At 39.8% G+C, this 25,707-nt stretch overlaps 1 protein-coding gene across 1 annotated transcript in view; it reads right to left on the reverse strand.

Annotated features, from left to right (window-relative positions):
- COL4A1 (collagen type IV alpha 1 chain) overlaps window positions 1-25,707 on the reverse strand; it is a 167,266-nt gene that overhangs the window by 57,299 nt on the left and 84,260 nt on the right. The window contains exons 10-23 of the mRNA XM_075852497.1: window positions 25,598-25,660; window positions 22,486-22,521; window positions 22,361-22,402; window positions 20,218-20,298; window positions 14,665-14,709; window positions 13,647-13,706; window positions 13,300-13,344; window positions 9,679-9,732; window positions 9,028-9,069; window positions 8,753-8,846; window positions 8,271-8,306; window positions 7,346-7,501; window positions 6,783-6,878; window positions 3,148-3,237 (exon numbers count right to left, since the gene is read on the reverse strand). Coding sequence (XP_075708612.1) covers window positions 3,148-3,237; window positions 6,783-6,878; window positions 7,346-7,501; window positions 8,271-8,306; window positions 8,753-8,846; window positions 9,028-9,069; window positions 9,679-9,732; window positions 13,300-13,344; window positions 13,647-13,706; window positions 14,665-14,709; window positions 20,218-20,298; window positions 22,361-22,402; window positions 22,486-22,521; window positions 25,598-25,660 — 940 coding nt within the window. The remainder of the gene's footprint in view (window positions 1-3,147; window positions 3,238-6,782; window positions 6,879-7,345; window positions 7,502-8,270; window positions 8,307-8,752; window positions 8,847-9,027; window positions 9,070-9,678; window positions 9,733-13,299; window positions 13,345-13,646; window positions 13,707-14,664; window positions 14,710-20,217; window positions 20,299-22,360; window positions 22,403-22,485; window positions 22,522-25,597; window positions 25,661-25,707) is intronic.

The following is a 25,707-nucleotide window of genomic DNA, read 5'->3' on the forward strand; positions in this document are numbered from 1 at the left end:
TAAAGTACTGAGCTAATGAATTTAATGGCTCACATATACTGTTGATTGTTAGAGAGACATAAAGGGGAGCTCTATGATGGGCTATTGCAGAGCTAGGGGATCAGAGCTCAGGTTTTGTGTTACAGAGCTCCAAGCTCTCTGCTTCTCTTCACACGGAGTTTAAACATATTATTTTTTTTTTGCTCAATGGTAGCTGTACAAATATGTCTTTGGTCCCAACTAAAGTATTTTACCTTTGCATGATCTTGAATAATATGAACTTGCACTGTGTTAGGGATCTCCCTTTTAATATTACAGTGAAAAATAAAAAAGTAAATTAAGTTGTATTTCTTTACTGCTGTTCAAGTCTGCCGCATTTTTGCTTAAAGAGGCTCTGTCACCAGATTTTGCAACCCCTATCTGCTATTGCAGCAGATAGGCGCTGCAATGTAGATTACAGTAACGTTTTTATTTTTAAAAAACGAGCATTTTTGGCCAAGTTATGACCATTTTTGTAGTTATGCAAATGAGGCTTGCAAAAGTCCAAGTGGGTGTGTTTAAAAGTAAAAGTCCAAGTGGGCGTGTATTATGTGCGTACATCGGGGCGTTTTTAATACTTTTACTAGCTGGGCGTTCTGATGAGAAGTATCATCCACTTCTCTTCAGAACGCCCAGCTTCTGCCAGATCACGCTGTGACGTCACTCACAGGTCCTGCATCGTGTCAGACGAGCGAGGACACATCGGCACCAGAGGCTACAGTTGATTCTGCAGCAGCATCAGCGTTTGCAGGTAAGTAGCTACATCGACTTACCTGCTAACGCCGATGCTGCTGCAGAATCAACTGAAGCCTCTGGTGCCGATGTGTCCTCGCTCGTCTGACACGATGCAGGACCTGTGAGTGACGTCACAGCGTGATCTGGCAGAAGCTGGGCGTTCTGAAGAGAAGTGGATGATACTTCTCATCAGAACGCCCAACTAGTAAAAGTATTAAAAACGCCCCGATGTACGCACATAATACACACCCACTTGGACTTTTACTTTTAAAATCACCCACTTGGACGTTTGCAAGCCTCATTTGCATAACTACAAAAATGGTCATAACTTGGCCAAAAATGCTCGTTTTTAAAAAATAAAAACGTTACTGTAATCTACATTGCAGCGCCGATCTGCTGCAATAGCAGATAGGGGTTGCAAAATCTGGTGACAGAGCCTCTTTAAATAAGTATTTTATGATTATTATTTGCTAGCATTGCTCAAACTCAAATGTCAAAAACAGCACTATACCCAAAAAAGTATTTAAAATATACTTTTGTACAAGGGCAGCTACAGGCAGGTAGTGAGACACCCGTCCTTTCAAAAACACCTTATGTACTGATATTCCAGTACTTCCCTTTGCTGTGAAAAAGATCACACAGAAATTTCTCAGCTTGTCCAAAATCTTGTAATTATAATGATTGCACAACCTACACGAGCTAAGTCTTCCACTGAGGTAGGACTAAGCAGTAAGGCTGGGATCACACGACCTATTTTCAGGCATAAACGAGGCGTTTGAAAACACGGCTCAAATACGTCGGCAAACATCTGGCCATTCATTTCAATGGGTTTGCCGACGTACTGTGCCGACGACCTGTAATTTTACGCGTCGCTGTCAAAAGACGGCGTGTAAAATAACAGCGTTGTCAAAGAAGTGCAGGACACTTCTTGGGACGTAATTTGAGCCGTTTTTCAGTGACTTCAATGAAGAACAGCTCCAAATTATGTCCGTAATGGACGCCTCGCAAAACGCGAGTACGAGCAATTACGTCTGAAATACAGGAGCTGTTTTCTCTTGAAAACAGCTCCGTAATTTCAGCCGTAATTGTCGTTATCGTGTGCACATACCCTTAGGACTAAGCTCTATGAGCCAGAATGAAGAGCCACATTGTAAGGCTATGTTCACATGCTTACTAAAAAACTCTGAAAATACGGTGCTGTTATCAAGAGAAAACAGCTCCTGATTTTCAGCCATTTTTTACGGCCGTTTTTGGAACTGTTTTTCTATAGAGTCAATGAAAAACGGCTTCAAAAACGGCCCAAGAAGTGACATGCACTTCTTTTTCGCGGGCGTTTTTTCCGCGGCCGTATTTCAAAACGGGTGTGTAAAAAAACGACCCGTCAAAACAGAACGCCTGCTTTCCGATTTTTCGCCCGTTTTTCGACCGTTTGCGGCCCAAAAAACAGCCGAAAATAAGCCGTGTGCACATATCCTTAGACCCCCCTCTATATGCCAGAATGGAGAGTCATTTTTGCAAGAGCGTCTATCATGTTTTTCTGTGCAAAACATGGTTGATCACTGTAGCAATAATGTATATTTAGATGCAGCTTCCCCTGGAGATAATAGCAGAACCTTAGATCGCCAAGCCAGCTTCTATTTAAAAAAAGGGTTATCTTTGTAAGACAACACCTTTAACCTGCAATTTATACATGTGGATATTAAAAAAATAACTTTCACAATATAAGAATTTGGTGATCCTTCTTGTAGAGCATGCTTTTCTCTATTCTCTCTACAAATAAACACACATAATCTCAATTTATTATTAATAAATTATTATGTATGTTAGGCTATGGCTACCTCAACACATTATTGTGAGATGCATAGGGCTACAGCCACATTGAATTGCACCTGTATACATACAGAATGGTTAGAGATGTAAAGTAACTATGTCCCCATAGTCTGCACCACTATTTATCGAACATTGCAAGGTGTAAATACGTAGTATAAGTGAATAAGACAATTGCACTTTAGGTTTTTTTGACTGTTCAATTATTATGTAATAACAATCGGAGGTTTGACCTTGTTGACCTTGTCATATGGAGAGTGTATAAGGCACATACTGTAAACTCACTCAAGTTGGGTAAATGTTTTAGTGTTTTGGAAGAGAGAATTGCACGTATGTGGTACTGCGGAATATGCTTCTTTGACCTGTTTTAAGCTTGTTATTAGAGATTATGTATGTGTGTGTGTGTGTGTATATATATATTTATATACATGTATATATATATATATATATATATATATATATATATATATATATATATATATAAAAGGAGCAGTGTGTGTGTGTGTGTGTGTGTGTGTGAATATATAGTAATGAGTTGTCGATGTACCATGACAGCAGATATCATACCTGGTTCCCCAGTAGGACCTTGAGGCCCTGGTGGCCCTGGTAGTGGTGATGGCACAGTGTCACATGTAGGGCAGGCATCTCCTTTATCACCTTAAAAGCAAAAATAAATGTTTTTAATGCTTTCCCTTGTAAAAACGTATACTAAAACAAGAGCTGCTACTGTATGTTAACTATATTTATCCATCTAACAGATCCATCAGAAAAGGCACACAGATACATACAGTTGGCAATTGAAAAAAAATGTATAGCTATTTTTCTTCAGTCAGAACCAAGCACATGCTTTTGTTTAGCGTAAACAATAGTATAAAGCCCTAAGCTATTGCCTACTCTTAAAAAAAAAAGGTAAGCCTAACAAATTGCACAAAAAGGGGTATACTAAAATGATATACTGTACTTTGGCATTATGTTGGCCCCATAGAAAACAATGTAATATTTTACATATATGTTTGGACGACAGTGGAAGAGGCCTAGCTGTTTTTGTTTTTTTTATATAAAACATTTTGATTGCTTCATTCTTTCTGAGACAGTTTCAGATTCAAACACGTCATTTATGCCAAAAATTATATGGCGAGATGTTTGCTGTAAGTATATAGGAAAATAGAAATATCTCTACACACACACAGTATTTTGCAGCATTTCTATGGGTATTTTTGCAGTCAGTGGCTTTTTTAAAAAAAAAATGGTGAGTGGTGACCTGTAAAGCTTCCTCTTTCTTTAACCCCTTAAGGACATTTTTCAAATCTGACATGTTTCACTTTATGTGGTAATAACTTCGGAATGCTTTTACCTATCCAAGCGATTCTGAGATTGTTTTCTCGTGACACATTGGGCTTTATGTTAGTCATAAACTTTGGTCGATACAATGAGTGTTTATTTGTGAATAATAGCAAAATTGTGAAAAATTTGCATATTTTTTAATTTAAATGTATCTGCTTGTAAAGCAGATGGTTATACCACACAAAATAGTTACTAATTAACATTTCCCATATGTCTACTTTATGTTGGCATCATTTTTGAACATTCTTTTTTTTTTCTAGGATGTTACAAGGCTTAGAACATAACCAGCAATTTCTTATTTCAATTTCAAAAGTCTTTTTTTATTAGGTACCAGTTCAGTTCTGAAGTGGTTTTGAGGGGCCTATGTATTAGAAACCCCAATAAAACACCCCAATTTAAAAACAAGACCTCTCAAAGTATTCAAAACAGCATTTAAAAGTTTTTTTTTTAACCCTTTAGGAGTTTCTAAGGAATTAAAGCAAAGTGGAGGTGAAATTTGCAAATTTCATTTTTCTTGCAGAAATTACATTTTAATCCATTTTTTTCTGTAACACAGAAGGTTTGACCAGAAACACTACCAAATATGTATTACCCAGAATATGCCATTTTTAAAAATACCCCACATGTGGCCCTAGTCTGCAAGTAGACTAAAACACAGGCCTCAGAAGCAAATAAGCACCTAGTGCATTTTGGGGCCTCTTTTTTATTAGAATATATTTTAGGCACCATGCCGGGTTTCAAAAGGTCTTGTGGTGTCAAAACAGTAGAAATCCCCAATAATTTACCCCATTTTGGAAACTTTACCCCTCAAGGAATTCATTTATGGGTGTTGTGACCACTTAGACCCCACAGGTGTTCCACAGAACTTATTTGAATTGGGCTGTGAATTTAAAAAAATGAAAAGTTTTCCAATAATATGTAGTTTTTGCTCAAAATTTCTTATTTTTACAAGGAATAAAATAGCACATTTTGTTGCCCAATTTCCCATGAGTGTAGCAATACCCCATTTGTGGTGATAAACTTCCGTTTGGGCTCGTGGGAGGGCTCAGAAGGGAAGGAGCGCTATGTGTTCTTTGATGTCCAGATTTTGCTGGATTGGTTTTCGGGTGCAATGTCACATTTGCAGAGCCCCAGAGGTATCAAAGCAATGGAAACCCACCAGAAATGACCCCATTTTGGAAACTACACCCCTCAAGGAATTTATTTATGGGTGTTGTGACCATTTAGACCCCACAGTTGTTCCACATAACTTATTTGAATTGGGCTGTGAATTAAAAAAAACTAAATATTTTCCAATAATATGTAGTTTTTGCTGAAAATTTCCTATTTTTACAAAAAAAAAAATAGGTCATTTTGTTGCCCAATTTCTCCTCAGTGCGGCAATACCCAACTTGTGGTGATAAACTGAGGTTTGGGCCCGTAGGAGGGCTCAGAAGGGAATGAGCGCTATGTGTTCTTTGGAGTCCAGATCTTGCTGGATTGGTTTTCGGGTGCAATGTCACATTTGCAGAGCCCCAGAGGTATCAAAGCAATGGAAACCCACCAGAAGTGACCCCATTTTGGAAACTACACCCCTCAAGGAATTTATTTATGGGTGTTGTGACCATTTATATCCCACAGTTGTTCCACAGAACTTATTTGAATTGGGCTGCAAATTTTAAAAAAAGCTAAATATTTTCCAATAATATGTCGTTTTTGCTCAAAATTTCGTATTTTTACAAGGAATAAAATATCTCATTTTGTTGCCCAATTTCTCTTGAGTGCGGCAGTACCCCACTTGTGGTGATAAACTGCGGTTTTGGCCCGTGGGAGGGCTCAGAAGGGAAAGAGCGTTATGTGTTCCTTGGAGTCCAGATTTTGATGGATTGGTTTTCGGGTGCCATGTCACATTTGCAGAGCCCCAGAGATATCAAAGCAATGGAAACCCATCAGAAGTGACCCCATCTTGGAAACTACACCCCTCACGGAATTTATTTATAGTTGTTGTGACCATTTAGACCCCCACAGTTGTTCCACAGAGCTTATTTGAATTGGGTTGTGAATTTAAAAGTTCTTATTTTTACAAGGAATAAAATACCACATTTTGTTGCCCAATTTCTTCTGAGTGCAGCAACACCCCATTTGTGGTGATAAACTGCAGTTTGGGCCCGTGGGAGGGATCAGAAAGGAAGGAGGGCTATGTGTTCTTTGGGGTCCAGATTTTGCCTGATTGGTTTTCGGGTGCCATGTCACATTTGCAGAGCCCCAGATGTACCAGTACAGTTGAAACCCCCAAGAAGTGACCCCATTTTAAAAACGACACCCCTTAAGACATTTATCTAGAAGTGTAGTGAGCATTTTGACCCCACAGGTACTGTGTAAAAGATAATGCGCAGCAGATGGTGCAGAGTGAGATTTGCAATTTTCTATACATATATGCCAATTCAGTGTCCGATATATTGTGCCCACCATGTGCCAGCGGAGATATACACCCCATAAACTGTAATGTGGGTTCTCCCGAGTACGGCAATACCCTACATGTGGCTGTTATCAGCTGCCTGGGCACACGGCAGGGCTCAGAAGGAAAGGACCACCATTTGGCCTACTGGAGCTTTTCTGGTGCCCGATGGAAACCTCCGATGGAACTTCTCAACGAAAAGACAATGCTGATGTGAACAGTCCCTAATGTCAGCTTAAGGCTTTATGACATACCAGGCTAGCAATTGCTGAAGAGTTCAGATTTACTGGTTGCTGTACAGGAAAGTGACACAACAAAGATATGATATAACTTCGGACTGACTATAATACCAGAACGGTGATAAAGTATCTGCACGCTACACATATTTATTGATAATTTAAGAATATAGTGAAAGTCATACCTTTCTGGCCCCTTTCCCCAGAGAAGCCTGGTTCACCTCGATCTCCGGGGGTTCCGGATTCACCAGTTTGTCCTGGAATGCATTCCTGTGTTGGGTCTGTAATAATAATGAAACAAATGTTCAACAGATTAAAAAATAAAAGATGCATCCAACTCATGTTTATTAAAATGTATTATTGACTTCCACCATTTTAGACTCGAAATACTGACATACATATGGCATGCCAAATGTGTTATGTATAATAAATTTGTCGCTGCTTGCATCTTCATGTGTTTCCTTTGTAATGTATTGTTCTTAACACACTAATGATAAATGTGTCCTAATATGTTAGCTATTCATGAAATTAAAGTGCACAACTTGCACCACCTGGGATAATGGTCCACGCTATTACTAAATATCTGATATATATACTATATCATAATACTATAGTATAATACTATATCATATTCATTATAGTTCGAAAATGCGGCTTCTTCTATTGATATAACTTCTTGAAGCACCAATAATCTGACTGTAGTATACAAAAATATCCATTTTATCTAAAAGTTATGCTATTTCCTTACCTATAGGACCTGGTGGACCAGGGAAACCAGGAGGTCCACGCAGCCCCTCTTTGCCTTTCTGTCCAGGTAACGAAATGCCAGGAATTCCAGGATCACCCTTTACACCACTTTCCCCTGTTAATCCAGGTGCCCCAGGTGGTCCAGGAATTGATATACCTGTATATTACAAAAAACAACATTTATAGTCATGAATTTATAAATAAAGACACTGGTAAAGTAGGAAAATACAGTTTATACCATACTTGCCTACTTTTGAAAAATCACTTCAGGTTGTGCCGCTCAAAATGTTCAGACTTATGCCCTATCTCTTAAAATATAGACCACACCCCAAACTAATGCCTTTCAATCGTGACTAGTGCACATGAACTTTACCGAAAAACATAGACAATTGGGTTTTGTAACTTCAAATCAGCCCAGCACCCAGATTTTATCACCCAAGACTTCAACAGAGCACAGAATTCAGTACACAAGATTTCATCAGACCCCTTATTTCAGCACCCAAGAATTCATCTGACCCCAGATTTTATCACCTTATATTTTTTTAGACCTCAGACCCAACACTGTATCAGACCACAGCACCACAAGACTTTACCGGACAGTCTACAGAGCTCACAATCCACACACCAGTTCCCTTGCCTATCGGGAACAATGCAGTGAAGAATAGAAGCTGCCTGACACCTCCTGGCCCTGTTTATTTTTGTGTCACAGATATATACAAGGCTGGGAGGACTCAGTAGCACTGGTGCCAAGCAGTCATTAACAGCTCTGAGGAGGCAAGTCAAGAGAGAGGAAGTGCTCAGCCTCATATGCGGACTAAAAGTCTACTCTCCTTGGAATCCAGGAAGTCCCCCTTTTTCCATGAGTCTCTTAGACATCCTTGGAGAGTAAGCATGTATGTTTTATACAGTATTAGTTTATACAGTACCTGGTTGTCCAGGGTGTCCTGTTATTCCAGTTGTACCTAAAAAATAATAAGAAGAAAAATAACTTTTGTCAATTAGGCAAATTAAAAATTATTATCTCTCATAACAGTTCAAACCTGCAACCAAGATTTGGAGTTGAAAACACTGACACACTCGCTGTATATATTCCAGTACAACTAAGAATTAGCTTTTGCCTGGAATTGATAATTCATTTAGAACAAATGTAATTATGATGGGTTTTTTTTTGGCCATTGTATGAATCAAAAGCACATACTTCACAGGACTAGGCTCCTAAATTTTAGAAACCGTGTGAGGGATAAATGGGACATGTAGGGATAAACGGTTTTCGAATGCATATTTTGCTAAATATTATCTACTTTGGAAATGTGGGACTTTTGCTAAGCTATGCGATAATGTAACAAAAATGGCACTATATACTTGATGCGTGGTCTGATTACTATAAAAATAAAACTCTAGAGCTTACCTTTGGGACCCTTATCTCCTTTGCTACCAGGATAACCAGGTGGTCCAGTATCTCCTTTTTCTCCAGTAACGGTATTTTGGCCATCATGTATTACCTCAAATTCACAAAAAGAATAAAATGATCACTGAATTTCTACACTAAAATCACATTATTAATGTTCTTTAATAAATTAAGTAGCTATGTTTATTGGCTTTCCACAAGGAAAGTCTGATAGTATTAAATATAAATGTATGTGTTATGAGGGGTAACATTTATGTGCAAAATTCACAACTTACAATTCCTGGAGGTCCTGATGGTCCAGTTTCACCTTTGTCTCCCTAACAAAAAAAAGTTGTGTCCAGGAATGTATCTTAGCTAGTAAAAGAGTAATATCTACAAAGTTGTTATCACTTTGTCAGTCACAAATCTAAACATGTTTATACTATTTGGGGAACAAATAGAATTTATTTCAAACTGTGCACAAATCTACATATGTAGAATTATCATAAAATCCCAATAAAATTAGTAAGTAATGCCTCTAAAGAACATGCCATCATATAGTTGGTGAAAAAGCATATTTAGCACAAAAGAAACACACAGAATCTTATATCGGGCCTTGATCCACCCACACTTACCCTTCTTGCACATTTTTTGGTATTTATTATAGCTGATGTACTTTATTATACTATTATATTGTACCACTGATATACTAGCCCTATTGTACTATTGTATTGTACCTTTGTAAACCACAAAACAAGGAAAAAGTAAGTGTGAGGGGTGCAACAAAGTAATGAAAATCTAATAGTAATGAAAAGGTCAAAACACCCGCTAAAATCCAACAGTCCCTTACCCAGATCATACTCTTTGGCAAAAGAACAGGAAATCTAATAACTATATCTTTTGTCCAGATGTAACCTTTAAGCACAGTATGAGTGCATTGTACTTACTTTCTGTCCATCCTGTCCTTGAATTCCATCAAATCCTTGTATACCATGTATACCCTGTATATGTTAAGGAAAACTTTAAACACTGAAATTGTACATCAACAATTCTGTTTCACTTGATAAATTTCAATTTCTTTTTATATAATTGTAGATTTTTAAAATATTGTTAGTAAAGTATGTGTTACATTTTATTCCTATCACTGTACCACTTTATCTGTCTATTAAAAAAATATATTTGTAAAAAAAGTTGTAAAATCAGGCATCAATTATATAGGGCAGTGCTTCTCAAACAGTGTGGCGGGTCTCACCAGTTAGACACCCCCTAGATGTAGGTGAGGCTCAGCTGGGGAGGCAGTTTCACAAACGATTATAAGCAGCAGGGGCCTCGCTTTGGCGGCCGTATTCTCTGGTTTAGCAACATAATTGACTTCTTTGTGGTTATTTTAATGCTACACTAGATACAGGACCCAAATGAAAGGTAAATTGAGCAATATTTAGAATTTTTTTCATCGGCTTTCACCACGCGGGGTGAGGCCCAGACATTACCCTGTCTGACTGGTGAGTCACTAGTAGAAAAAGTTTGGAAATCCCTGATATATGGTATCATGTAACAACTGTGTTTAAGTAGTGTGGGTGATTGAGCTAAAAAATGGGGGGCCCTATATGAGCCTTAAAGGGACATTACGGTTTCAGCAAATAAAGATTATTCATCCTATGATAAAAAGTAATGCAATATTTCAATGTCATTTAACAGTTTTAATTCCTCATAATTTTCAAGATCTCTGCTAGCTTGCTTTCATTCAATAGAAACCTAGATTGTTTACTTCCAAAGGATTAAAGGGGTTGTTCCGCAGTTAAATTACATTTCTCTGTTATAACCCTCAAAAAAAATTATTTTCAATTGGAATCACTTTTAAAAGAAAGCTTCTGTGACTAGATATGGATGATGACATTAGAATGTCCACCTAATGCTTCCATTTAGGGTCGGCCTTTGGGGTCTGTGACCTGTGCCATCACACAGGGCGCATCACTCGAGCAGTTGGAAGGGGGCGCTGCGCTGGCTCCCTTCCCCTTCCCCAGTGTTTCTGAAGCACTAGGGCCCGCGACTTTGAAGTTGCCTTTCCGCCCGGGCTCTCCTTCTCTGCTCTCGGTGTGGTGTAACTACCGCCATAGCAGCCATAGCGGCTGCTACAGGGCCCGCCATATGAGGGGGCCCGTGCCACCCACTCATGCCCTGGTGGCACCGCTATGGCTGCTACAGTGGTAGCAATGCCACATTCAGTAGTATCTGCGTCCTTGGGAAGCAGATACTATTGTTCACTATGGCAGAGCAGGGAGGTATCCCTGTGCAGGCCGGCGTGATGATGTCACTGGATCACACCGGTTTATGCAAGGATCCCATCAGCATTGTAAAGCAGATCTGTTCGTCGCAGGAACGAGACCTAGGTGAGTATAAAGTTTTTGTTTTATTCGTTAAGGGGGCACTGTCTAAAAGGGGGTGGTGGGGGCTGTATGGCACTGTCTACAAAGGGAGGTGTGGGGCTGATTGTTGCTGTCTACAAAGGGATGTGGGGGGCTGTATGTCGCTGTCTACAAGGGGGAGGTGGGAGTACTGTCTACGAGGGGGAGGTGAGGAGCTGTATGGCACTATCTACAAGGGGGAGGTGGGGGGACTGCCTACAAGAGGGAAGTGGGGGGCTGTATGGCACTATCTACAAGGGGGAGGTGGGGGCGTATGTCACTATCTACAGGGGGGCTGTATGGCACAGTCTACAGGGAGGCACTATCTACAAGGGGGCTGTGTGTGGCAACCAGGGGAGTGGAGGGGGGATATTATACTGTGTATGGGCACTACAGGTGGAAACATACTGTGTGTGGCACTTAGGGGGCATAATACTGTGTGGGGGCACTAAAAAGGGCATTATACTGTGGGGGGCAGTAAACTTTTTTATTGGGCATTTTTTTTACGATGAGGTGGGGCGCCGAAAGAAAATTTTGCACTGGGCACCATCTATCCTAAAGCCGGGCCTGCTTCCATTTGTGATGGACAGACATGCCTAATAGCTCAGTCCCATTGCTTGGATCCTCTTGTACACGGGCGACAGAGTTATTCCTGGTATTGTACAGGGTAGTCAATAAGAATCAGCGCACTAGAAGATGCATTTTCTCACTAGCACTGAACAAATTAGGTGTGCGATCTGAGAAGGATTCCAAAGAACACCAGGGGCGCCATAACAAGTATGTAACAGCAACATCTAGACACAGGAACATTTTTTTTTTAATGTTTCCAATTGCAAAACTGTCATGCTTTTTTGTGTGATCTAACATAGAAATGTAATATATAATTGGTGAACAATCAATTTAAAATCTATCCTGGTTATGTGATAGACTCATAGGTCCAGGATTGATTACAGTTAAGCCTTCGGCCTTATTCACATGAGCGTATTTCACATCCATGTTACACGCGTTAAAACAACGGCCGTCAAACGGACCTATGCAATTCAATAGGTCCCATTCAGACATTCAGTGTTTTTTATGCAGCGTGTGTCCGCTGCATGAAACTTACTGCATGTCCTATTCTTGTGCGTATTTTGCCCATTATGCACCCATTGAAGTCAATGGGTGCGTGAAAATCACGGACAGCACACGGACACACATCCGTGTGCTGTCCGTGATTCACACAAGAGTTGTTAAAGAAATGATGAGAAAAAGAAAAACACCTCCTCCAGTTTTTTTTCCTGAAGTAAAAAACGTGTGAGATACGGATGACATACGCGCGTAAAAAACGCAGATCCCGCCGTACATGGATGTCACACAAAACTGCAATGCAGGAAAAACGGTGCAGTTTTTTACGCTCGCAAAACGGACACGTTCGTGTGAATAAGGTCTTATTCACACGAATGTGTCCGTTTTGCGCGCTTAAAAAATGCCGCATTTTTCCTGTGGATTTGCTGCTGGGAATTTCCCTGCGGCTACCTGCAGGTTTGCTGCAAAAATTTTCTGTAGCAAATCCGCTACAAGTAGAGTTAGCCTTTTAGTAAGTTATCAGAGCTGTATCTTGTCAATCACATGATCAGAACTGATTTTTATCTGATTTCCTGTGGGTTTCTATTGCAGGCCTGCAATCAAAGATCTGAGCAAAACCCATGAGGAATTGATAACGAAAGTTTACTGGAAAACTTTTACATTTACAATGAATAATCCTTATTTGCTGAAACCATAATACCCGTTTAAGTAGTACTTAGATGGGGGGGTCGGGTATAGGTTTCTCTACATGACTACTGCTAATATTTACTGACAGTTGCACAGAGTTTTTTGGGCGGAAACAGTAGTGTAGTGTACTGCGCTAATCTTCACATAAAAAAAAATGAAACCTAGCGGAATGGTCGCAAACTGAAACCAACTGAAAGAAAAAAAATGTAAAGCAAATTTAAAGCAAACGATACTCTTCGTTTGTCCTTCTGTTCATCTGTTCGATGGCGTAAGATGTGTGTATGTTTAACTTGGATAAGGATACAAATAACACTAAGATACAGTATCATGCATTAAACAATCTATCAAATTGAATTATCTAATGTTATGTATGCTTCTATTGCTCATAATATTATGGGATAAAATACTCACATCATATCCCCTTTCTCCCTTTTCACCATCTTTCCCAGGTTTTCCCTAAATCAAAGACATGAAAAGATATAAAATGAAAAGATGTACTACATATAATCTTCTAAATAGAGGGGTAGACCTCATGATTCTCAGGCTAGTTTCCCAAATTCCATGTTTGCTAAGCGGTGCCTGTCATAAAGAAAAAGGCAACTTGGGCAAGTAAATATTAAATAATAATAATAAGGAAGGGAAGGATGGGACCAGGGAGATTGGAGTTGGGGGCCTTATCAATCCACAGGCGCCATCAAAGCTGAATGGTCTGCTTCTACAATACCCCTGTCCTCTAAAAATTGAAATAAAGCACTCACTCTGGGCCCTGGTTTTCCAGGCTCTCCTTTTCCACCTTTAATACTCAATCCAGGAACACCCTAAAATAAAAATAAACAAAAACATGTTTGCGGCATAAACTGTTTAAAAATAGCATAACATTAAAACCACCTGCCTAATATTGTACAGGTCCCTCTGGTGCTACCGAACAGCTCTGACCGGTCGAGGCATGGACTCCTCAAGACCTCTAAAGGTGTCCTGTGGTATCTAAAACCAAGTCATTAGCAGCAGATCGTTTAGGTCCTGTAAATTGGGAGGTGGAGCCTCAATGGATTGGAGTAGATTTCTCAGCACATCACGAATTTGGAGGACTTGAAGTCAACACCTTGAACTCTATTTCATGTGAATTAAAACATTCCTGAACAATTTTTGCCATTTGGCAGGGCACATTATCCTGCTCAAAGAGGCCACTGCCATTAGGGAATAGCGTTGCCATGAAGGGTTGTACTTGGTCTGCAACAATGTTTAGGTAGGTGGGACGTGTCAAAGTAACATCCACATTGAGACGTTTTTTCAGAGATTTGTTCCCAGTTAAGGGAAAAAAGAACAGTAATCCCTATTTTTCAGGCTAGTTCTGCCCTTCTTGAAGAATAGGGCAAACGCCCCCTGAATGAAGCAGCCGTATGCAGGAACCTGTCCCTGATATACCCCTATTATGCCCTCTCCTCCCTACACGTTTCTATCTGTAGTTTTCTAGAATTCTTCAGGGGAGAAAGTCAGACTGGAGCCTGGGTCTTGTAGACAAAGAAGGGGGTCTGAAGTCGGTTCTTACCAGAACAGATAGTGCTATTGCATCCTGATATTTGCAGTGGCAAGTGTGCGCAGTTCCACCCAGGGCGCTGTGGATGCCTCACCACCTGTGGTCTCTAGCCTCTAATAGTAGTGTTACAGATAGAAGTGGTGGTGGGCGATAATAAACTCTATTTTAATATAAGTTCACCAGCTAAACTGCTTCTATATTTTGAATAAAATACAAAAACACCCTCAAGAAACACTTACCGGATTTCCTCTGTCGCCATTATCACCGTGTGTGCCCTTTTCTCCCTAGTGTGAGGGCAAAGAACACATGGAATGTTATTATTACTATAAATATGGGCATTATATAAGCTGCACATTTTTCAACCAGTAGACTATTGTGAAGCTGTGTGGTACGGAAGGGTAGTAATATTTAAATGGCTAGTATAGTAATGATTACAGAAAAAAATAAAATAAATAGTTGATACTAATGTACCATAACATAGCCTCCAACTTCTTGCTTCATTCAATGACATGTTTTTCTAGTACTATTTGTTGTTTTTTTTAATGGTACCGTATTTTTCGGACTATAAGACGCACCAAGGTTTTAGACAACAAAATATTGGAAACAAATAGATTTTTTACTACTTTTACAAAGCAAAAACTATTTAACAAAAATAATTTGTTTTGTTTCATCACATTCTGAGAGCCATTTTTTGGTACAAACAAACTTTTTATTTCATTCTTTTTTTTTTTTTTTACATTGTGCTTGGGGAAAAATGGGAAAAAGTTTTTTTCTTAACTTTTAATATTTTTTCACACTCCTGAAAATGTATCTAACTTTTTTTTACACATTTTATTAGTTCCCCTAGGGTACTTGAACCAGCGATCATTAAATTTCTGGTACAATACACTGCAATACAGGGATGAGTTACAGAAACAGCGTAACTCGCAGTTCTATGGGAGTTACGGAAACAGTGTATCTCAGCGAGTTACGCTGTTTCCGTAACTCGACCATGTACGCTGTTTTCGGAGATACCGAGTTCCAGAAATAGCGTAGCTTGCGGTGCTACGTTGTTTCGGTAACTCCCATTTACTTCTATGGGAGTTATGGAAACAGCGTAGCTCAGCGAGCACTCGGCTGTTTCCGTAATTCCCGACCACTTAACCAGGAAGGCGAGTAAGATAGAACGGGGTTTAGGGAGCCCCGTTCTAGAGATAGCTGCGGGTCCCAGAGGTGGGACCCGCATCTATCTGACATTTCTGACATATCATGTGGATATGTTGTAAATGCCCCTCATGGGAAACCCCTATAAATGCAGTGGTCGCTATTGCAGCGGCATTTAACTAGTTAAACGCCCAGGAACAGCCCCATTGCTGTTCCTGGAAGTTAGGGCAGCATGTCAGCTCTAAAACACAGCTGACACCTGCAGTGTATGGAGCGGGCTCAGCGCGTGAGCCCGCTCCGCTCCAAAAATCATCATGGGTCGGGAAGGGGTTAAGTAAGAAGCGGTTAGGGGGCCCGGAGCTGCCGGGTCCCTTGACTGCCGACTATAAGAGGCAGGGACTTTTTAGGAAGATTTATTTGTCTTATAGTGCGAAAAATACAGTAATTTTATTAAAACCTCATATCAAACAGCGGTACAAAATGTACAAGTACAAATAATGTTGCGAACAGCAAATAATACAGCAGTACCACGTGTACAGGGTCAATTTTTAACAAGAACATATGGATATATTTCTCTTCTGAGTTAAAGAGCAGCATTGATCTCTGCCAGACTTTCAGGGTAGTTTTCATTGGGATTGTGAGTGCGGGTCCCGGAGGGGGAGCCTGTCTATAAATAGAGTTCACTAGGGCTTAAAGTGCCTATGGATAAACCACCACCACACGTAAACCAGTTGACTAGAAAGGAAGTAGAGGTATAAATTCGGGAGGGCAAGCCCACCCTGCTCAGTGGGTAATTGTAGTGTGCCCAAAGTGATTCTAGGAGTACCCCTGCCCAAATAAAAGATCTAGGATCTTTATCAATATTAGAGTACAGGGATAATGGTAACCATACTGGAGAATTATGAAAGAGGTACAAGAATCTAGGCAGCGACTTCATTTTAAACAAATGAATTCTGCCTGTGACTGTGAGGGGGAGGTGTTTCCATCTTTTAAAGTCTATATGAAGACATTGTACCAAAGGAGTGACATCAGGTATAAAAGTACAACTATCTGGGCTAATCTCTATATAACTAGATAAATAATTGTATTCCGTCCATTGTAGTGGAGAAGGAAGTGCAGTTACACTAGCCGTATCGTCTATCGCCATCGCCAAAATTTTTTACCAATTTACACGAAAGCCGGAGAAGGAAGTAAATAAATCAAACAGTGATAACATCGCCTGTAGAGATGGACCTGGATCATTCAGGAATAGTAGCGTATCAAGCACATAGAGAGAGACACATTCCTCCTTTTCACCCATCTCAAAACCCTTTATATCAGGAGAGGCTCTTATAGCTAGTGCTAATGGCTCAATGGCCAATGCAAAAAGGGAAGGGGATAGTGGGCAACCTGTATAGTCCCTCTGGCAAGTGTGAATGAGGGGGAGATGTGACAATTGGTTTTAACAATCGCCATAGGTTGGGAGTATAATAACTGCACCCATCGGATAAACCTGGGTCCAAATCTAAATTTACCTAGCACAGACCACAGATAAGACCACTCTACCGAGTCGAACGCCTGCTAAAGGTCCAAAGAGGCAACGATTCTGGAGCCACGCGATCCTACAGTAGATGATATGTTAGTAAATAGCATTCGAAGGTTAACATCAGTGGCCTTCCTTGGCATGAAAACAGATTGGTCTGGATGAATAGGATGGGAGATGATTTTTTGCAAACGCATTGCGAGTATTTTGCCTAATATTTTAATATCACAATTGAGTAGTGAAATAGGTCTGTATGAGCCACAATCTTTAGGATCTTTACGGGGCTTGGGGATCAATACTATAAGAGCCTCTCTCATAGAAGGTAGGAGGTAGTACCCCCATTAAAAGATTGAAAAAGGTTAAGCAAATGAGGTGAAATCAGTCCAACATGCAATTTATACCACTCTATGGGTAAACCATCTAAACCTGGGGTTTTCCTGTTTAGAAAGGATCCAAAAGCCTCAGTAATTTCCTCTAGTCGGGTCAGCCTCCAGCAAAACAACATCTTCCCTATGCCTCTAGGTCAGGTGGAGTAGTTGAGACCTTAGAGGAGCATAAATCATAGTAAAATTTAGCAAAGATGTCATTAATGGCCAGGGGGTCACTAACGGGCATCCCAGTACAGGAGGTGATTTCCAAAATGGGTTTCGGGGTGGTGTCCTCTCTAGCCACGAGACTATTTTAATCCCCCTGTTCAAAAACCCTCTGTTGGGAGTACAACGTTTTCTTCCTGGTGAGCTCCGTTATTAAAAGTGTATATTCACGTTGCTTTGCTGAGAAGTTAGTGAAGTCAGAGGAGTCCCCAGTCTTAAGATATTCCTCCTCCGCAGCAACCAGTTCAGCCTCCAAAACCATACGTTGCTTAGCCAAGTCCCTCCTATGTGGGGATATTGCTCATATAACCACCCCTCTGATATATGCCTTAAAGGCATCCCACACAAGATTACTATCCGTTGAACCTGAATTGATATTCCAAAAATCTGCAGTTTCTCTTTTAAGGAGGTTGCAACCCCAGCACAGGAGAGCCATATGGGACTTAATCTCCAGATCTTGCGATTCGCAACTTCAGGTAATCCCAAAATGACCATAAGGGGAGAGTGGTCCGCAATTCCCAGAGTGTGGTACAGTGCGTCTATCACAAATACTAAGGAAGCATCATTGCCAAATGCCAAATAATTTCTGGAAAAGGACCTATACGTGGGTGAGTGGCATGAATAAGCTATAGAATGAGAATAGCGAGCCCACCAAATGTCTTTTAAATGATAAGTTGCGGCCAAGTTAGCTAAGGGGATACCACAGCCCGGTACTCTCCCCAGCTTGTCTAATTCAGAGCACAGCAAAAGATTGAAATCTTTGAGAAGCAGAAGGGGAGCAGGACCAAACTCCGCTACCAGCAACATTATGTCAGAGGGTAGTTGGATGGATGCCGGAGGGGGATTATAGACGTTAACTATAATAAAGGATGTAAAATGGATCTGACACGACAACATAATGAATCTCCCCCTAGGATCAGTTTTAACAAACGTAACATTACATTGCAAAGATTTGTGAACCAGCAAAGGGACCCCACAGGAGTAATCAGAATAAGAAGCATGATGACCATGTCTGACCCATGGTCGCGTAAGTGCTCACAATTTGGAACAAAGTAAATGAGACTCTTTTAAAAGTATAATATGCAGAATGTATGTGGAGAGAAAATTAAAGACTAGGGACCTTTTAAATTTGTCATTTGTTTCCCCGCACATTCCAGGAGATAAATTTAAAACGGCATAACGTCTCCATGTTTTATTGTTGAGTAATGGTAAACTTTTGTCAGACATAAATGTTAACGTCACTCCATGCCTAAAAAAAAAATCTGAGCAGAATCTTGAATCGTTTTAATCGGTGGAGTGGGACTACTGTGATCTGCTAATTTTGCACGTGGGTGTAACTGGAATAAAACTATGGAATGGAACGAAACTATAGGCTTGCAATTCAGATTATCCTTTTGGAAAAAACTTTCTTCTTCATTCTTATCATGGTTTCATAATAAATAATGCAAGACATTCCACATAATGATTTGTTTAAATATTTTCAAATTAGGCATGCCTCAATCTGAAAATGGAAATGACCAATTATAAGCCCATCTACACAACTATTTAATTACCACATAACATATCCACACAAATTAAATATTATCAGAAAGTTACCACATAAATTTTCCTCACTCCTTTACACAACATTGGGAAGATGACTTGAAAGTGTTATTGTCACCTGAGTCTCAATAGTACCTAAAATGTCTAAATGCGCCAATCATATGGAAAATTCTAGAAAACATATGTACAGATAGTATCATACACCACATAGACTAGCTAAAATTTATAAAGGCTCATCAGACAAGTGTTGGTGGTGTCAATATAAAGAAGGGAATTTGCTGGCTATTTTGTGGGCATGAAATAGAATCCATTCTCTATGGTGGGAGGCAATGAGAATATCTCTCACTCAACTATGTAAACATAAGATTGAACTCTCTCCCTCAAAATCATTATTGTCGTTAGACATTTAGATATTTTTTCCTTAGGAGCATAGATGAATTATCATGCATAAATTAACTGCAACTAGATTAAAAATCGCAAAATTTTGGAAAGAACCTTTGGCCGAAATTATCAGTACAATAAATGAAAACAGTCTCTACAAAAATTGCAACAATTCTATGGTAAATTGGATATATGTGGTTAAATTCTCTACATAATAAATTCCTAACCAGCTATTTCCACAAGATATCACAAATAGAATTAACCCGAAACATCCGCCTATCAAAGGTAATTTCCAATATGTCTAGTACTAAATTGTATGTTTTTCTCAGTGTCCACTACATAGAGTTTATTTGCTTATACTTGTAAAACAGCTTTGTTTATTTAGTGTATTCTAATCCACCTTTGCAGTCAAAATAAATGTTAAAAAAAAAATATTGCAGTGCATCTAGAATTATGATTACATAACCATACTATGGAGAGCCCAAAATAATTAATCCTTTTGCCGATCAATTAAACCAGCCTTGACAACATTCAAACTTGTAGTTCTCACAGGGTACAGCCAGCATGCAGGTATAAAATAAATATTATGTTATTGCATAAAAACACGTTACCTTTTCTCGATACCACTCCGAACCTTTCACGAAAGGTGCAGGACCTTGTGGACCTGGAGGCCCGGGCGGTCCTGTTTCACCCTGAAAAAATAAAGATAGACATGGTGCACACAAAATCAATATAAAATAAAGCATGAACGAAGCTGTCCTAATGCCCGAAAAATGAATATTCACAATAGTTTAGTCAAAGCTGTCAATGAAAGCTGTACAGTATGTATAAAACAGTAAGGAAAAATGTTTCCTGACAAAAACTCAATGCAGTTGCCTGATGTACGGAATGCATAAGGGTAAGAAAACACGAGGCCGCAGCTGCAAACGGCCGAAACCATGCCCCCCATGCGATGGTGAAAGGGCAGCATGATTAACTGCCAAATCAAGCGGGCAATTGGCATCGCTTAGGGGCGTAGATTCGGCTGCATGGGGCTGCTGCCCCATATGTTCTTACCTTAAAGCAGTTAAGGGCCCACCTGGCTCACTTGTCCACATTACATGACACCTGGGCTGAATTTTGCAAGTACATTTGTACACAATAATTAGTACTAGCAGTATTTTCTCATGATCGAGAACCAAACAAGCACACACTAAGTAAAACAGTGCTCAATGCCTTATAACACCAGTCACACAATAAGGGCAAGTTCCCACGTAGCGTAAACGCTGCAGAATTTTCGCAACGGAATTCTGTGCGGAAAATTCGGCAGCGTTTACAGTAGCAGCAAAGTCACTACACTGCGGAACAAAACGCAGCGTAAATGTTAATACATCGAACTGCGGTGCGGAAATTAATGCTGCATTTTCATTGATTTTCTGCTGCGGCTTTTCGCCATTGAATTCAATGCGGATGCAAATCCCGCAACAAAAAGTCAAGTATTGCGACTTTCACAGGGTATTCGAAGCGTTTACGCCGCAAAAATCGCAACAATGGAAAAAAAATCATACTTACCCAGAACGCCCTCCTTCCTGCAGTCTGGCCTCCTGGGATGACGTTGTATCCCATGTAACTGCTACAGCCAATCACAGGCTGCAGTGTCATATGGCCTGCAACTTCATCCACAGAGGCCAGAGCGGACGTCAGAGGAGGGGGTAAGTATGAGCGTCTTTCCTCTGCAGTGGAATTTCCGTCCTAAAAATCGCATCACAATGTGGTGCGATTTTACGGACGGAAAGTCCTGCGGGTACCAGGTCGGACACGCTGCGTGATTTTTACGCATCGTATCCATTCCGTGGGAACCCAGCCAAAGGGTATGCTTTGCCAAGCAGAATAAATCTGCCTCAAAATGCCTTCAGGATGTTTGAGGCAGATTATCAAATGATACAGTTTGTTTGTTTTTTGTTTTTTTTTAGGCTTTTTAAATTATTTTTCTTAGGGTTTTTTTTGTCAATGACCACGTCAAAAAATGCTCTAAATAAACGGTGCGGTTTTTTTTCTGCCTCCCATTGATTTCAATAGAGGCTTAAAGGCGGAAACTGCTCAAACATGACGTTTTTTGTTTTCCCAAGCAGTGAAAAATCGCTTGGAAAAAAAAAAGTCTCTTCCTTTCCTTTTAAATGAATGGAGGGAGATTTAAGGTGTTTGATTCAGCGCCAAAAAAAACATGTGTGAACTGGGCCTTAGAATGGTTTTGCACGAAGATTACTTTATTTAGAAGAAGACTTGCACTCTGTCAAAAGTAAAGAAATATGGATGGAAAACGGGGCAAACTGAGATTGATCTGTGCCCTTGGAAATTAACTCTTGTAAACCACTATAGTTATGATACACTTGATATAGGTTAGTAAAATGCATTTGAGAAGTATTGTCTAATGCCCAAATTGGCAATCCCGCTTTGATTAAAAGTTATTATCTTACATTCCACATTTGTATTTTCAGAGATGAGAATCTCGTTCTGTTGGACAGTGCTAATATGTTAAAGTAATTACTAATGAGTAAATTAAAAGCTACGTGAATTAATTTTTGCTGATAAGCCAAATGACTATGTATGTTTAATTCAAAATTTCGGACACATCAAAAACAGATGCATCAAGGTCCACTCAGACTGATGTAAAAGAATATATATTTATTAAAGGCCCACCATTTATTTGGTCCTGTACTTATTTACCATGTATTATCTACTAATGATAAAGAAATGATAAAGAAAAATACTCACCTTTTCACCTTGTGGTCCATGGAAGCTTAACCCCATTGAGCCCTGTGGAGGTACAAAATAAAGGATCCTTACAGAACTGTTTTATTTTGAAATTAGCTAGTACTTAAGATATGTTCTTCACCTACCTTTGGTCCTGGTAGGCCAGGTAGACCCGATGCGCCCTTAAATAAATTATAAATAAAGTAATGTAAGTATACTGTACATTTACAATGTACGATAGTGAAGATGTGTTTTATGGCAGATTGAACATCTATATTAGTAACACTTTCTTGTAACCCTTGGATGGATACAAATCCGTGGGAATGGAAAGGAAATGGAAGATATCTGTACCGTTTATGCTCATTGGGATGTTTAAAAGGTGAACCTGAAGCTAGAGAAAATATGCCAAATAAACCAAAAGCAACAATATGTAAATAATACCAAATTTCACACATATTACTCTATATATAATTTTCCTTAAGGTCAAAAAATGGTTAGCAAAACACTTAAAGAGGATCTGTCACTAGTTTAGTAATGCCCTATCTCCTAGCTAATCTAATAGTGAAAATTGTGTCCCAAAAAGTTTATTATTTTGAAAGTTATGTGCTTTTTTCTAAATATGCAAATGAGGCTATACTAGACAAGTGGGAGGTAACAGCAGCGATTCTCTTGAGGTGGAGCTACCTCACACACAGCCTCTGACGCTGTCCTATCAGCATGAAGCTGCTTCCCGCAATGTGGGAGACGGAGGGTGGAGGGAAGGGGGATCACTTCAAACAGCCATATCTCGGGCTGTGGACCACCAGAGAACAGAGATGACACCAGGATCACAGGGTGCTAGCTGTGAAACAACCGGAGATATCACTAGTTGAAAACACAATCGGGAACGGAAGCAGTTTACTATATGATCATGCTGTTTTGCTGGTTAGGGAAGGGGAGAAGCTGTATGACGATTGGACAGTGTCATACAGAAAACATTACACCGCCCAGAGTGAAAAGAAAGAGTCACCTCCTATTTGGCAATTAGAGCCAAATTAGCATATTTAGAAAAATGCTCATAACTTTGCAAATAATAAACATTTAAAAAAAAAAAATCACACTGTAGTTATCAGCATCATAGCGCCTATTAGACAAGTTAGGAGATAGGAAATTAATAAACTTGTGACAGATACTCTTTAAACTATGTAACCAAGTTAACGTAACTACCTATGGAACGTTGAAACTATTGAACGTTACGAATATTGGTTAGATCAAAAGAATCATGACCATTGATAATATTGTTTATTGCTTATGAAATTAATTGATCATACATAATCAGTTGCATACCTCCCATTCTTCCCATTTTTGCGGGATTGTCCCACAAACGGGTCTCAAAGAGGGGGGACTTATACAAATGTGCACAAGTGGGGCGTTGTTATTATGTTTTGTGAGCGCTCTTGGCCTGATCGTTGGTGGGGCTTAAAAGTGTTCTATTAGTAAGCCACTCATAAAGTTCTGCATCATACTTGTGTACTGCAAATCCATGACAAGATCAACATGTGTAACCTGTAGATCTTGCTGTGGATTTTGCTACCGATTTGGCTTGGATTTGACCCTTTGCGTTGCAAACGTGGAAGAATGAGGCGAAATCTCGAACAAATTCACCACAGTATTTTGTACAATTGTATTTATTTGTATTGTACCATACTTTGTTGCAGAATCTTCTCAGAAATTACACAGCAAATCCATCCTGTGTTGATTATGTGCTAGAAGAAATATGGTAACGCCACTGCCCTTACTTACTTCCATGGGTTTCAATTAGACAGGGCCATTTATTATGTTCCAGCACTAGTCACATGTTTGCTCTGCAAACTCAATTTATTGTATGTTATTTTATTCTTACTAATTCTAAAACAGATTACAGAAAGATTATAGTGACTGTCCACCATTGAACACAATTTGGTTATTTAGTCTGAATAGGCTAAAAACTGTTTGTTGAGCAAAAGTCACAACCACGTTCACACCAAAACTGTGAGGAAAACGCATGTACTGGTTTGCTAATTTACCACATTCTTTGTCAGCTTTAGGCTATGTTCACATCTTTTTTTTCCTTCCGTCGGAAGTATACATCGGAAGGAGTCCCAACGGATACCTCTGGTGGAAGGCATCAAAGTATCCCACTGTATATAGGCATACAGTGGGATATGTCGCCCAAACTCTCCAGGCACAGAATTACTTTAAGTACTGAGCCCGGTGAAACTGTCATTGGCCATATATAGAGAGTGACGCTTTGAGATGCCAGAATGCCCGGCCAGAGCGTCGACAACGCTCTGGTCGGAGATTCCACTCCTAGAGGGAGCCCCTGACGTCACTGTCCATACATGAAAATTGATGTCAGGAGCTTTAAACTGCGTAGTTCCCGGCCAGAGCATTGAAAGCGCTCTGGCCAAGGACTCCAGAACCATCTATAGACAGTAACACCAAAAGCTTCTCCAATCCCAAGTCCTCGACCAGAGGGCTACTGATGCTCTGGTCGGGGACTTCATAGTTGAAAGTCCCTGATATCACTGTCCATACATGGACAGTGACATCAGGGGCTTCCTCAGGGCCGGAATCCCCAATTCGAGCGCTACCTGATGCTCTTACGGGGGATTCCAGTGGCAACCGTCACACATATGATACCATGTAAAAAAAAATGTATACCGCACGGTATACTTTTCTTTTGCGGGATCCCTCAGGATGAAAAAGCGTAGTCTACTACGTTATTCCAGCCTTCATAAAAAAGGTATACCAACGTATAGCAGCCCGAAGGAGGCCAAAATGACACTCTTTTGGACTCAGTCGGGCTAATGGAGCCCTATGGACACGTTTATGGTGCACGTAGGGAGCTGTCCCAAAGTACACACTAAGCGTAGAGCAAAAATGAGATGTGAACATAATCTTGGGCCTTATTCAGACAACAGTATTTAGGTAAGTATTTTGAATTAGTATTTGTAAGTTAATAGCAGGAGTGGGTTGAAAACATGGAAGATGTGCCAATCTTTCCATTATACTTTTTCTCTGTGTAGGTTCTACTCCTGATTTCGGCTTAAAAATACTGAAGCAAAATACTGAAAAAAATACTTCCATGTGAAAGAGGCCTTAGGTTGTGAAATGTCATATTAGGCAAGATATACTAGTTGAGAATTATTTAAAAGAAACTGTTTCATGATATTTCACTATAAATAAAACATGTTTACAATATTTAGTTTCTTTTTTTTTTTTTAAATAGATACTTACAGAACGCCCTGGTGGACCAGGTGGACCTACCGGACCTTCTAAACCGGGGAGACCAGGTGTACCCTACAGGGACATAAAAATTAAAGATAAAATATGCAATATATCAACAA

This window comes from Rhinoderma darwinii, chromosome 2 (assembly GCF_050947455.1).
Source record: "Rhinoderma darwinii isolate aRhiDar2 chromosome 2, aRhiDar2.hap1, whole genome shotgun sequence".
Classification (NCBI taxonomy): domain Eukaryota; kingdom Metazoa; phylum Chordata; class Amphibia; order Anura; family Rhinodermatidae; genus Rhinoderma; species Rhinoderma darwinii.